The sequence below is a fragment of the Alexandromys fortis genome, unplaced genomic scaffold (genome assembly GCF_014885135.2).
Source record: "Alexandromys fortis isolate MF-2015 unplaced genomic scaffold, M_Fortis_MF-2015_v1.1 scaffold_92, whole genome shotgun sequence".
Lineage (NCBI taxonomy): Eukaryota > Metazoa > Chordata > Mammalia > Rodentia > Cricetidae > Alexandromys > Alexandromys fortis.
The window spans coordinates 5,833,287-5,845,654 of record NW_026067972.1 but is presented as its reverse complement, the minus strand read 5'-3'; the positions used below and the strand labels follow the sequence as shown (position 1 = coordinate 5,845,654).

General features: G+C 41.2%; 1 protein-coding gene across 1 annotated transcript in view; it reads left to right on the top strand.

The window, feature by feature from the left end:
• Nucleotides 1–12,368, top strand: part of Reck (reversion inducing cysteine rich protein with kazal motifs) — a 66,411-nt gene that overhangs the window by 19,530 nt on the left and 34,513 nt on the right. Inside the window, exon 6 of the mRNA XM_050156076.1 lies at nucleotides 1,304–1,351. Coding sequence (XP_050012033.1) covers nucleotides 1,304–1,351 — 48 coding nt within the window. The remainder of the gene's footprint in view (nucleotides 1–1,303; nucleotides 1,352–12,368) is intronic.

Here is a 12,368-nt window from a genome sequence, read left to right as displayed (position 1 = left end):
TGAGTTCACTGCATGTTTTTTAGGAACGTCTCGGATTTAGTAATATTGGCTTCCTGGCTTCTCTACTCCAAGTGGTGGTTTAGCCCTAACTGGGATGCTAGCTGTTTAAATGGTTATTTAAACTGACCTGTAAACATAGCTTGAGCTTGCTCTGGGCTTTGTGAGATGCCAGTGTTCCCTTCCCTTCTGTTGTTGCAGTTCTTGTGTGCTGTTTTTGTGGAGGGGTCTTTGTGTGGCCCTGGCTGGTCTGTGACTCCTGTGTAGATCAGACAGGTCCCAGGTTATAGCAGTTCTTCTGCCTCTGCCGCCTGAGTGAGCCAGCGTACCAGCCTCACCTTCACTTTTATACACAAAGCTGTCTAAGCCTGCACTGCAGTGTTTGGGCAGCACGTAGCCTAGCTGTCTGCTACTCCCCTCCAAATGCTGAGGCAAAGTTGAGTTATATAGGATTTGAACTAAAATCCTCGGGACATAAAGCAGTTGCCGGCCATTCTTCTTCCTGCCCTTTCTCCAACTACACCTCCCCCACCCTTATCAGTTAGTTTGCTAAAAATTGCACGGGACTAGGAGACAGACTAGGAGGAAGTGAAATAAAGGATGCGATCCCATGACTCTTGAGCAGTGTCTACGCTGAACCTGATGACGTGTAGAAGAAAAACCGCTTGGCAGCAGATTTGCTTTGCCTTGTTTTGCAAGCACATACTTCATTATGATGCGTAACCTGCTGTGTTTCTGATCTCAGCCTCTGACCATAGAGAGGGTAGTGCCTTCTTCATACACTGTTGAGAAGGAACCGGAGGAGCGGCTGGTTGACTGCTGCTGTGTGCTGTGTGCTTCTGCGCTCTCCGTTATATGGGGTGCTGTTCTGAGGAAATTGGCTCGAGATAGTATAAAATGTTGAATATGAAGGGTTAAAGAAAAAGCAAAATGTAAGTGCCCTGGCAGAGCTTCACAAGGAAATTCACTAGCATGGAATTCAGCTTTTTAAAAGGCCTCTGATTTATATTTCCTTCAAAGTTGTGTAGTTTCCAAAATAACAACAGAACCTTGTTGTTATGTGAGATTGAAACAAACCATAGAGCTTAGGCCGGAGCTCTGCATACTAAGTAAGTGCTGGAGTGCTATTTGTTTTAAAACATTGTGTAAGATTTGTTGTATTCTAGGAACTTCCAAATATTTGAGTATAAGGTTTTCTTTGATGAATAAAGAATAGTATACCAACAATTAGCATACACTAATTTGTGTCCTATACAAAATAAATAGCATGCATAGTAAGTTAATGAAGATTTTTGTTTGCTTTTAGGCATCGTCAAAGAATGATATTTCCAAAGTTTGCAGAAAAGAATATGAGGTATGTGTCTTATTTGTCAGATTTGGATAGACTATTCCAGTGTTCTCAGAACTGACAAAATCACTTAATTTTTTAAAAAAATTACTTATTTTTAAACAAATTGCATTCTAATTTAGCAGAAATTTTAGCCTTGGTATAAACCATCTTTTACTCTCTAAAGTGTTTTGACTTTGAGGTTTGTTGAAATTAAGTATTAATTTTAAAGAAATTCTTTAAATCTCTCATTCAAAGATTTCATCTGTAATATTTTCTTAACAAAGCCACTTGTACTAAGATTCTGAAATCATTTTTCATAGGTTCTCTATCCTTTTTTGCCCTTTTTTTATCTGTGGACCCATCTTGGTGTCCATTTTTATAAACTGCATATCAAAAAGAAATGTAAACTAAGGCACTCAAACTGCTAAGATGAGCACTTCACACTTCAACACCCGTGTTGAGGAAATGTTGCAGATCTGAAACCCTTGTCTCCGGATGGGTTTCCAGCTTTGTGTTCCCAGTGGGCAAATGGTGGAGTGGGAGCAGCGGAGGCAGTTTGCCCCGTGCACATGTGCGAAACTCCTTTGGGTGCCCATATTCTGGAACCCGATCATCAAGTGTGACACTTGTATCACTTTTCAGAGTGTACGGTCATGTAATTAAGAGACTTAAATGCATGTCTCCTTCGTCACATTACTATCTGGACAGTGGGGAGCCTATTAACATCTGTGTACTGGAGAAACAGTAATTCCTGGATGCTTCCATATTAAAGTTCTGGTTATTTTTTCTTTTCTTGGGGTCTGTAATTATACCTCTTTATTAACATTTTTAGACTGCAGAGTCTGATTATCCTTTGTCCCTTTGTTCTGTTGGCTAAGTTACATCTGCTCTCTGAAGACAAGTTTCAAGTTGACTTCAGCTTCCCTCTGTTCTTGTTGAAAAAAAAAAAAACCTGCTATAAAGAAGTAAAGAGTCTCTTTAAATGTTTTCTTACCTCTACCTTTGAAATGACCGTTTGGGTTCTCTTGACTAAGTGGCTAACTGTGACAATTCCTTCTTTTCTTCCACATGATGTCTGACACTGTCCATCTCCTGTAGCCTGTCCTCCATTACTTTAGTGTGCTTCCTTCTCTTGTCTGGATTTCTGCACTGCCCTAGGAAGTCTGCAGTGTGTTGATGAAGGCCGAGACAGGAAAGGTAAGAGAGATAAACACTGTGCTACGTTAGAGATAAGAGCAGATTGCTTCCCTGCCTGCCTCTCTTTATCTGGTGTAGAATTAATTCAGCAACTATTTTTCAAAAGTCTATAGAATGTGTTTCTTCCTTATTTTTTTATTATAAGCGCAAATTATTCAACATAATTTAAAACTCAGTTTGATTTCCTACATATTATGTAGAAATAATGAGAGGCAGCAGAACTTTAATTCAGGAAGCTGGTTCTGCATTTTACACCCAAAGCAAATCCCAGCTGAAGTCTAGTCTAGCCGTAGGACCATCTGTGAGCTCTAAGGTGAATTGGGTAAATTTGGCAAAATATAGTCTATTTATCTTGCTGGTTCTCTGTTAACATCAGAAAAAAATTATAAAATGGGCCTTTAATGTCTTTTCCTTAGCCTTAAGATGGTTGTAAGATGAATCCCTACATGTTGTGGTTTTAGGGGCCACATTTACCCTGAAGAACAGATCTTAGGTGGTTTGAGTAGAGACTTAGAGACTGGGTGATTACATTCAGAAGATACTGTTATCTTCATTGGAAAACTGTTCCTGGTTCCTTTAAGGGGATTTCCTAGGAAATTTACTTTAATAAATAAAGACTATATTGCCACTTAAGATTCTGTTTTATTCAAACCAACCTAAGATAATCCAACTAAATATGGAGCATTTTTACATCAGATTTTATAGTCTGGTTTCTAATGAACATCAGCAATATTAATGAAATTTTGAAAGGCAGATTTATCTAACTAGAAAAAGCAGACTTCAGAGTCAGACCTAAGTTAGAAACCTAGTTAAGGGTACTGGGGAGATGACTCCACAGTTAAGAGCATTGGCTACTCTTCCAGAGGTCCTGAGTTCAATTCTCAGCAACCATGTGGTGGTTCTCAACCATCTATAGTGTGATCTAACGTCAATAGAGCACTCATTCACATAAAATAAATCTTTAAAGACAAACAAACCCCAAACCTAGCTGAGCATGGTGGTACACACCTTTGATCCCAGCACTCTGGAGGCGGAGACATGAATCTCAGTGAGTTCCAAGCCAGCCAGAGACACATGCTGAGAACCTATCTCAAAACAAAACAAAATTTTAGTTAAGATGTTTATAGCTTAACTTCTTTAATAAAGGAGTTTATCTTATTAAGTCAGATTAGTTAAAAATATATACTGAAGCTAGAAAGATGTGTCAACAGTTTAGAGCACTTCCTGCTTTTTCAGAGGATTTGGGTTCAATTCCCAACACCCACAGGGCCATACAGAACTCTCCCTGATGCCCTTTCCAGGCACAAGGCATACAGTAGTACAATACATGCATAAACTTATACATATAAATTATGATAAATAAGCCTAAAACTACTCTTTTAAATATATACTCTATGCATGAGGACTTAGGAAATCATAAGTAGAGCCAGTATTTGGGGAGCTCCAGGAAAAACTTTGCAAAACAATGATGAGTTGGTGTGGTTGGTTAATAGGACTGTGGACCAAAGGCATGCTAGGAAAAATGCATGTGGCTCATGCAAGGGGCAAAGAGAAGGACAAAACTTGACAGTCTCACTATGTAGCCCTGGCTGTCCTGGAACTCACTCTGTGGGCCAGGCTGACTTCAAACTAACAGAGATCCACCTGCCTCTACCTTCTGAGTGCTGGGATTAAAGGCATCTGTCACCATAACCTGCCAAGTTTTAAATAAAAAAGTATGTGTGTGTGTGAGGGGTCCTATAATAGAGGTAGTTTATGTCATTAGAATGCTGAGCAGTAAGAATTCTGTGAGTCAACTGTGTGTGCACAATACACAGACAAAAGGAACTTTTTATAGTTGTAAAGATTCTGTTATATTCCGTTGTCAAAGGTATATTAAGGATTCTACTTACCTATATAAAAGCAACTAACTTTTTAAAGAATCAACACTTTAAAGACGGGTAGAGGGGAGGAATTCAAAGATTTAAATGAAGAATCGTTAATAGGGTTTGTCATGATGGGTTGGATGTAGATGACATTGTCCAAGGAAGTAGAATAATTACCTAATCATTTAAGCCCAGTGTCCTGGAATACTCTTACTATTGTCCTGTGCTTGAAGGTACTATGTAGGTCCTCATCTTCCCACAGAGGGCAGACTTGTTATCTAGATCTGTGTTGTAGGTGTAAAATGCATTCAGTGGGCACAGGTCTAGAGAGTGAGGCCCCGAGGAGACATTGGTTTTGAGGACTTGAACGTGTGCTGAGTCAGTTTCTATAGCTTTATTCTTGCACTTGGAACCAATTGAAGATGGAAAACCCATTTGAGGTCTCTTCCCTTTCTCACCAACAAATCTGGCTCCAAAGGGGCTACACTTGCAATACAGGATGACAAGAGTGTCCGTCTCCTTCTTTTGTAGAGGGATATATTGCTTCTCTCAGTGTTGTTTCTCTAGAAAACTGGTACTGATAACTTGAGTTTGAAGCCTCACTCATGTAAAGTGAATGCTTAGAGAATCTCCAGCTGGGAATGTATCAAAAATGATTCTAAAATGGTAGTCCTTTCTTAGATGCCTAAGACAAGTAACACAGATCTTCTCTGCAGATAAGAGTCTAAGGGAAATAAGCAACTCAGTTTTTTAAAAAAGTCACAATAAAATTTACTAGAAAATAAGGTCATCAGACAACAGCCAGCCCTCAAGGCATTTCTGCTACAGAAAGATCACATGCAGATCATACAGATATTTAATATGGTTAAGAAACAGAATCCTAAAAATACACAGAGCACATAGAATTGGGAAAGAATTTAATAAAATTTTAGTTGAAGAAATAAAAATAAGGGCTGGAGAGATGGCTCAGTGGTTAAGAGCATTGCCTGCTCTTCCAAAGGTCCTGAGTTCAATTCCCGGCAACCACATGGTGGCTCACAACCATCTGTAATGAGGTCTGGCGCCCTCTTCTGGCCTGCAGACATACACACGGACAGAATATTGTATACATAATAAATAAAATAAATAAATATAAAAAAAAGAAATAAAAATAAAGTGGAAGCTGGGGGAAGTACTTCTGAGATAGAGGAGAAAGGTCATGAGTTCAAAGGTCATACTCAGCTGAATTTTGAGTTTAAGCCAGCCCAGGCTACAAGAGATCCAGTCCATACATTATACACATACATCATTAAAAAAATTCTTGCAATAAGAAGTTAAAAAAATCTTCTCTTTCAAAGATGGCCAACTGCTATTGTCTCAGTAGCAACATAAGAAGCCAGAAGACAATGTTTACATGGTTCTGAAAGAAAATAGCTATCAACCTAGAATTGTGTATCCAAAAAGATCACAGGAAATAATGCAACATTATGATAGTTCGAGCGGAGGGAGTGGGCTGACTGAGTAGGGAGACAAGTAAGAACAAATTATAATAATACATGCACACACATAACACAGATATACATATATGTGTATCAATGTGTGTGTGAGACACTGTCACAATGAAACCTGTTTTATGATAACTGAAAATTCAGTGGGCCTGGAGGGTGGGTGAGTGAATAAAATGCTTATGCAAACGTGAGGACCTGAGTTTGAATACACAGGTAAAGCAGCACAAGAGTGTGCATGTCTGTGATTCCAGTACTACCAGGGCAAAGTGGGAGACAGGAGGATCTCCAGAATCTTACTCCCAGCTAGCCTGACGTGTGCAACTAGGGAACCACCAAAACTGTCTCAAACAGGGTGGAAGGTGAGAATCAACACCAGAGGTTGTTCTCACATCTTACACGCACTGTTCATTTACTCACTGCATGCGTGCACACATGTGCACATACACATGCACATACATTACTTGCACGTCATATGCACACACAAAAAATAATGATTTCTTAAAGATTTTTGTTTGTCCTTTGAGATAAGGTCTTACTGTGTAGTACTGGCTGGTCTAGAATTCAATATGTAGACCAGGCTGGCCTCAACTCATAGAGATATGCCTGCCTCTGCCCTCTGCCCTCTGCCCTCTGCCCTCTGCCCTCTGCCCTCTGCCCTCTGCCTCCAAGTGCTGGAATTGGAGATGTGTATCACCATGCCCTAGGAATTTCTTTTCTTTCCTTCTTGTTCTTAATTTTGTTTTGTTTTGTTTTGAATTTCTGCTAAGAGTGAAAGATCTGACTGATGATCTTTTCTCATTTGATCACTCCCTGAAAAAATACCTGAAAAGAATCCCTCTTTTGGTGCTTAAAGAACGTCTGGGCTGGGAAAGTGACTCAGTGGGGAAAGAGGTGCTTGCTGGTGAGCACAACTACTGCGTGCCACCCACAGAATGCAAATGGTAGAAAGAAAACCTGCTTCTGTAAGTTGACCTCTGGCCTCTACACTCATGCTGTGGTATGCACTCACCCACACACATGCATATATACACACAAACACACACATACAAATAGGTAATTGTAAAAAAAAAAACCACCTTAGATAACATTTCTTTAAGAGTTATGTATGTTTGAGTGAGATCACCAAGTTTTGTTCTAGGAGCTCCCAAAACTAACCTTTAACTTGATTATTCCCTCAGAATCACAGCCTGGTCTACTGAGAGAGTTCCAGGACAGCCAGGGCTCCACAGAGAAACCCTGCCTCAATAAAAATAGAAACAAAAACAAGCAAAACCAAAACAAACAAACACACAGTTTTCTCAGATTCTCCTGGGTTTTTTCACAAACATGGTCCTTGAGCCACTTGGAAGTATGGGACAGGTCATGAAAAGGCTCGTGGCGTACAGTGCTAGAACCTGAAATAACGTGCAGAGCACCTAGAGTCCAATTTTACTTTTAACTCTTTGCAGGAACCCACCAACCAGCTCCCAAATAATCATACGGAGACTTATTCTTTCTTATGAATGCCCAATCTTAGCTTGGCTTAACTTAAATTATCCCATCTACCTTTTGCCTCTATTCTATTCTTTCTCTATTCTATATTCCTCTCTTTACTTTTTACTTTGTGGCTGGTTGTGTAGTTGAGTGACTGACCCCTAGAGTCCTCCTCTCCTCCTTTTCTTGCCTTCTACTTATTCTCTCTGCCTGGCAGTCCCATCTATCCCTCTCCTGCCTTGCTATTGGCTGTTCAGCTAAAGCAGGAGTTTTAGACAGGCAAAGTAACACAGCTTCACAGAGTTAAACAAATGCAGTGTAAAAGAATACAACACATCTTTGCATCATTAAACAAATGTTCCACAGCATAAACAAATGTAATGTCTCTTTTCTTCCCTGATTGTCAGAATAAGTATTGTTAAATGATGGGAGGTAATAAAATGTCCAGGGACTTGCTGATGGCTTATGAGTTACGTTTTAGTTCAGTTCAAGGTCTGTAAATCCATGTCATACCTTAAAGCCAGGCTTCCCTGACACTGACCTGGCATGTGGCCTTCCCATTTGCTGTTCACACCACTGAAGTGCAGTGCGACAAGCTGCCTTCAGCCTTTCATGCTCCTGCTTGCTCCCTCCTTTCTTGGCTTCTGCTCCAGGTCCAGGACAGTTTTCCTGTCCCTTACTTCCTTTCTTCAGTCTAGTTCTTTGATGGTTTTCTTTAAAGAACGTGACAGTGAGAAAAGCCAGAGAGAGATACTTCTCAGAAGATTAGCCTTAAAGAGAGGGGGGGGGAGGAAGGGAGGGAGGGAGGGAGGAAGGAAGGAAGGAAGGAAGGAAGGAAGGAAGGAAGGAAGGAAGGAGTGGTTTAAGGAGCTGGAGAGTTGGCTCAGTGATTAAGAACACCTGTTGCTTTGCAAAGGACCTGGGTTGGATTCCCAGCACCCAAATGGCCATTCACAATCATCTGTAATTCCAACCCCACAGGATCTGACACCCTCTGTTGATCTCTAGGGTCACCAGACATTTGTGCAATACATACGGATATACAGACAAAACACTCACACATATAAAGTAATAAAACAATAAATAAAAATTTAAGACAAAAGTTTTGAGTTAAATAATTACTATTACAACTCAATTGCTTTGCTGATGGCCACTGGTTCTGTGGGAATGCTAAGATAAAGACAGTACAGGGACTCTCGGACCACAGAACCAAAGGTGAGCCCAGTCCCAGCTCTGTCTGCACCACTGCCAGCACATAGCTAGGTATGACAAGGTGCAGGTATGTGTCAAACTCTATTTTTTCAAATATTCACATGGCTCACAGTTCAGAATAGCATATAATCAAGTTTCTTTCCCACATCATGTACCACGAAGTTGCCAGTGATGTTTTATGTGTAGAAAGGAAGTGTGTATATAAAGTCCTCCTCCAGCCTTTACCACTATGGTCAATTAGCATGCACTTCCCTCTGCCGCTGGGCACCAGTGTTGAGTGTGTGGCTGTGTATGCCTGCTAGGATTGTACTGTATCCTTAGCAAGTATTACAGTAAAATCTATGCTCAAAGATACATTTGTATCACATTTTTGTTCCTTTTTCTTAAATTAACCTTGACTCTAGGCTTACTTTGTGTTAGAGCCATTAAGGAAAGGAGGTTCTCACCAGCCGCTGGAGGATCCATAAGCTGTGGTGGCATGGCCATCTGCTGCAGTGGGTCTGCTGTGGCAGGTCACAGCCTGAGCTTTGGACAGCTGTGATGTCCCTTGCCCACTCAGCTTTTAACTATTTTAACAAAATAACACAGACTGGAGATGTGGCTCAGGAGCTCATGTATGCTTGCTCCTGCACATACAAAAAGATCAGGTGGTATTTTGCCTTTATAAAGCCTTAAGGACCTAACTAGAACATATGTGTTAGTTAATGCTGAGGAAATGCCAGGAGTGGTTGGGGTGTAGTAAATAGCAGGTTGTGACAGGAAGCTTTAGAAATGGTGAATCTCAGCATAGGTATAAGTATCAGGTCTGAGCCGTTACCTGCAGCTGATGAGCTCCAAAAAGAGCGAAACCGTTAGGTCCTGCAGTACTGGCTTACAGTGGTGAGACTTGCTAGGGTTGCACTTGTGTGTCCTTCTGCTCTGTCATTTAGTATTGTCCCAAGAGGGGAGCAACTCCTATTTAGTCTCCTTGTTGCTGGTTCATTTTCTTTCCAATCCCTACCTTAGCTGAGTAAGTGTGTCCCTAAGGGCCTGGTCATGTCAGACTAACCTGTGATCTCATGGCATCTTAAATGGTCTTCCACTGCTGGCTCACCCCTCATAGTTTTTCGTCACTTGTTCTGCGGTACTGGGAGCTGAACCTAGTCTATCACGCTCTACCACTGAGCCGCTTCCCTAACCCAGGCCCCATAGCTCTAATTACCCCTATTTAATGATGGTCCCAGAATCTTCTCTGCTAACTTTCTTTTTGAGACAAGATCTCACTGTGTAGCCCTGGCTGGCCTGGAACTTGCTATGTAGACCATGCTGGCCTCAAACTAACAGAGATCCATTAAAGACATGCACCACCCCACCTGACCAACCAAATTAATTATTGATTTTCTGGTATTCACTACCCTCCTCCTCTCTCCTTACTCCCATAAGATAGCACATGTACACATACACTCCAGAACAGACACTTATCTTTCTTACACTTCTTGCTGAGTTACTGAGTACAGTCTTCCCAGATGTAACCAACTAAAAGCCAACAGACTTGTCTACCCTTTCCTCTTTCTCAACATCTCCCATGATTCACTGGCTATTAAACCCTGAAGATCTGTCTACTGCCAGTTGTGGTGTTGTATGTCTTTAATCCAGGACTTGGGAGGCAATGGCAGACAAAGCTCTATGAGTTTGAGGCTCCCTGATCTATGTAGTGAGTTCCAAGACAGCCAGGGATATGTAGAGAGACCCTATCTCAAAAATAAAATAAAATAAAATAAAATAAAATAAATAATAAAAGTATTACTTCCCTTTGGAGGCCATTAAAGAAAAGATTTGTCTCCTAAGAATATCTTAGTGAGTACTGGACTCTGGCTTCCTGGAGCAGAGCTCTGCAGTTGTCTTTGTGCCTGTCTCTCATTCATTTACTTAACACCCACTGGGCTGAGGATTTACACTGAGCTAATGCATCAGTGTGTGTAAGGAACTTCCTCAGTGATCGAGCCCTTGTCTGCCAAGAGCTTGTGGTCTCGCATGTGAGAGGAGAAACCCACATAGGCTTAGAACAGAGTCAACAGAAACACTGCTAGAAACATGCTGGAGACACCCTGGGACCTGGAAGGGGAGCCCAGCCCCAGCCTAAGGAGAAAGGCTTCACAGCAGGTAAACTACCTACCATGCGTCCAAAGCTGCTGCCACCAGCACTGGATAACAGTGCTTTCTTAGGTAGGGTTTTCTTATTGAGATGGTCACCCTGTCAGTCCCAGTATTCTGACTCATTCCTTGGGTTTCTGAGGTGGTGGTACACCTTCTCTTCAGTACCATTGTAGTTTTTATCTGTTCTTAAGTAAGATGGCGAGTCCAGTGGAGGTACCATGGTGTGATCACAGAAAGAGCTCCACACTAGTTAATGGAAACCCTTCCTGCTCTTGCCACCAGATGGCAGTCAGACATTTAAAAGACTTAATGGATTAGCTAAAACACCAGAATGAATTATTTAAAATGAAGCTGGGAGATGGGGGCGCACACCTTTAATCCCAGCACTCAGGAGGCAGAGGCAGGCAGATCTCTGTGAGTTTGAGGCCAGCCTGGTCTACAAGAGCTAGTTCCAGGACAGGATCCAAAACTACACAGAAAAACCCTGTCTTGAACCCCCCACCCAAAAAAAAAAAAAAAATGAGCTGACGCTCTAACTCCTAGATGTGTCTTAAGTCCTATTAATAATTAGCAATAGCTCAAGCAGCTGAAAGAGTTACTGATAATCAGGCATGGCGATACCCTGTGATCCCTGCACCTGAAAACTCGAGGGAGACGGAAGGGAGTTTGAGGAGAGCCTGACTTAAAAAAGGATAAAGAATTGTTTACAGCAAATGCAGGAATCTTTTATAAGTCAAATATTGTAAGTTTGTAAAATCAAAATGGTTTGATGAGTTCATCTACATCTCTAAAGTGATACATCTATAATTTTTAAATGGTTCATTTATTTGTTTTATGTACATTGTTGTTTTGCCTGCATGAATATCTCTGTGAGGGTGCCAAATTCTCTGAACTGGAGTTACAGACAGTTGTGAGCTGCCATGTGGGTGCTGGGAATTGAAATAGGTCCTTGGGAATAACAGCCAGTGCTCTTAACCACCGAACCATGTCTATAGCCCCAGTCAAAACATATTTTTAAACTACAGAATGAGTAAAGTTGTAGAAGTAGTATTTATTGGGTCTGGAGAGATGGCTCAGAGGTTAAGAGCACTGCCTGCTTTTCCAGAGGTCCTGAGTTCAATTCCCCGCAACCATATGGTGGCTCTCAAACATCTGTAATGAGCTCTGGTACCCTCTTCTGGCCTGCAGGCATACATGCAGACAGAATACTGTATACATAATAAATAAATCAAAAAAAAGAAATAATATTTATTAGCATTAATGGTGCTTCTATGTCAAATATCAAGTTTTCATTTAACATATTCAGGAGACCCTTTGTACGAAAGGTCTATCATTGAACATGAAGAGAAATGGTAGCTGCCTGGGGATCATGTCTATACTCTGCAGGTGACATCAGGAAGACAGTTTTGTCCTTTTTTCTTCAGCAGTTTGCGAACTCTCTGCAAAGAGCCCATCTATTGTCCATTTTAGGCTAGCAGAAGATATGTTCTTTGTCTACTCTACTCTGCCGGCATAGCATGGATAGCATAGCACAGCCATGTAAGATACATAAGCAAATGGGTGTGACTGCGCCTCAGTAAGGCTTTATAAACAAGTGGCAGGCAAAACTTAGCATGCGTGTCATTGTTTGCCAAGCGGGGAAACTGGACTCTGCAGCTGTCTTTCCTTTCT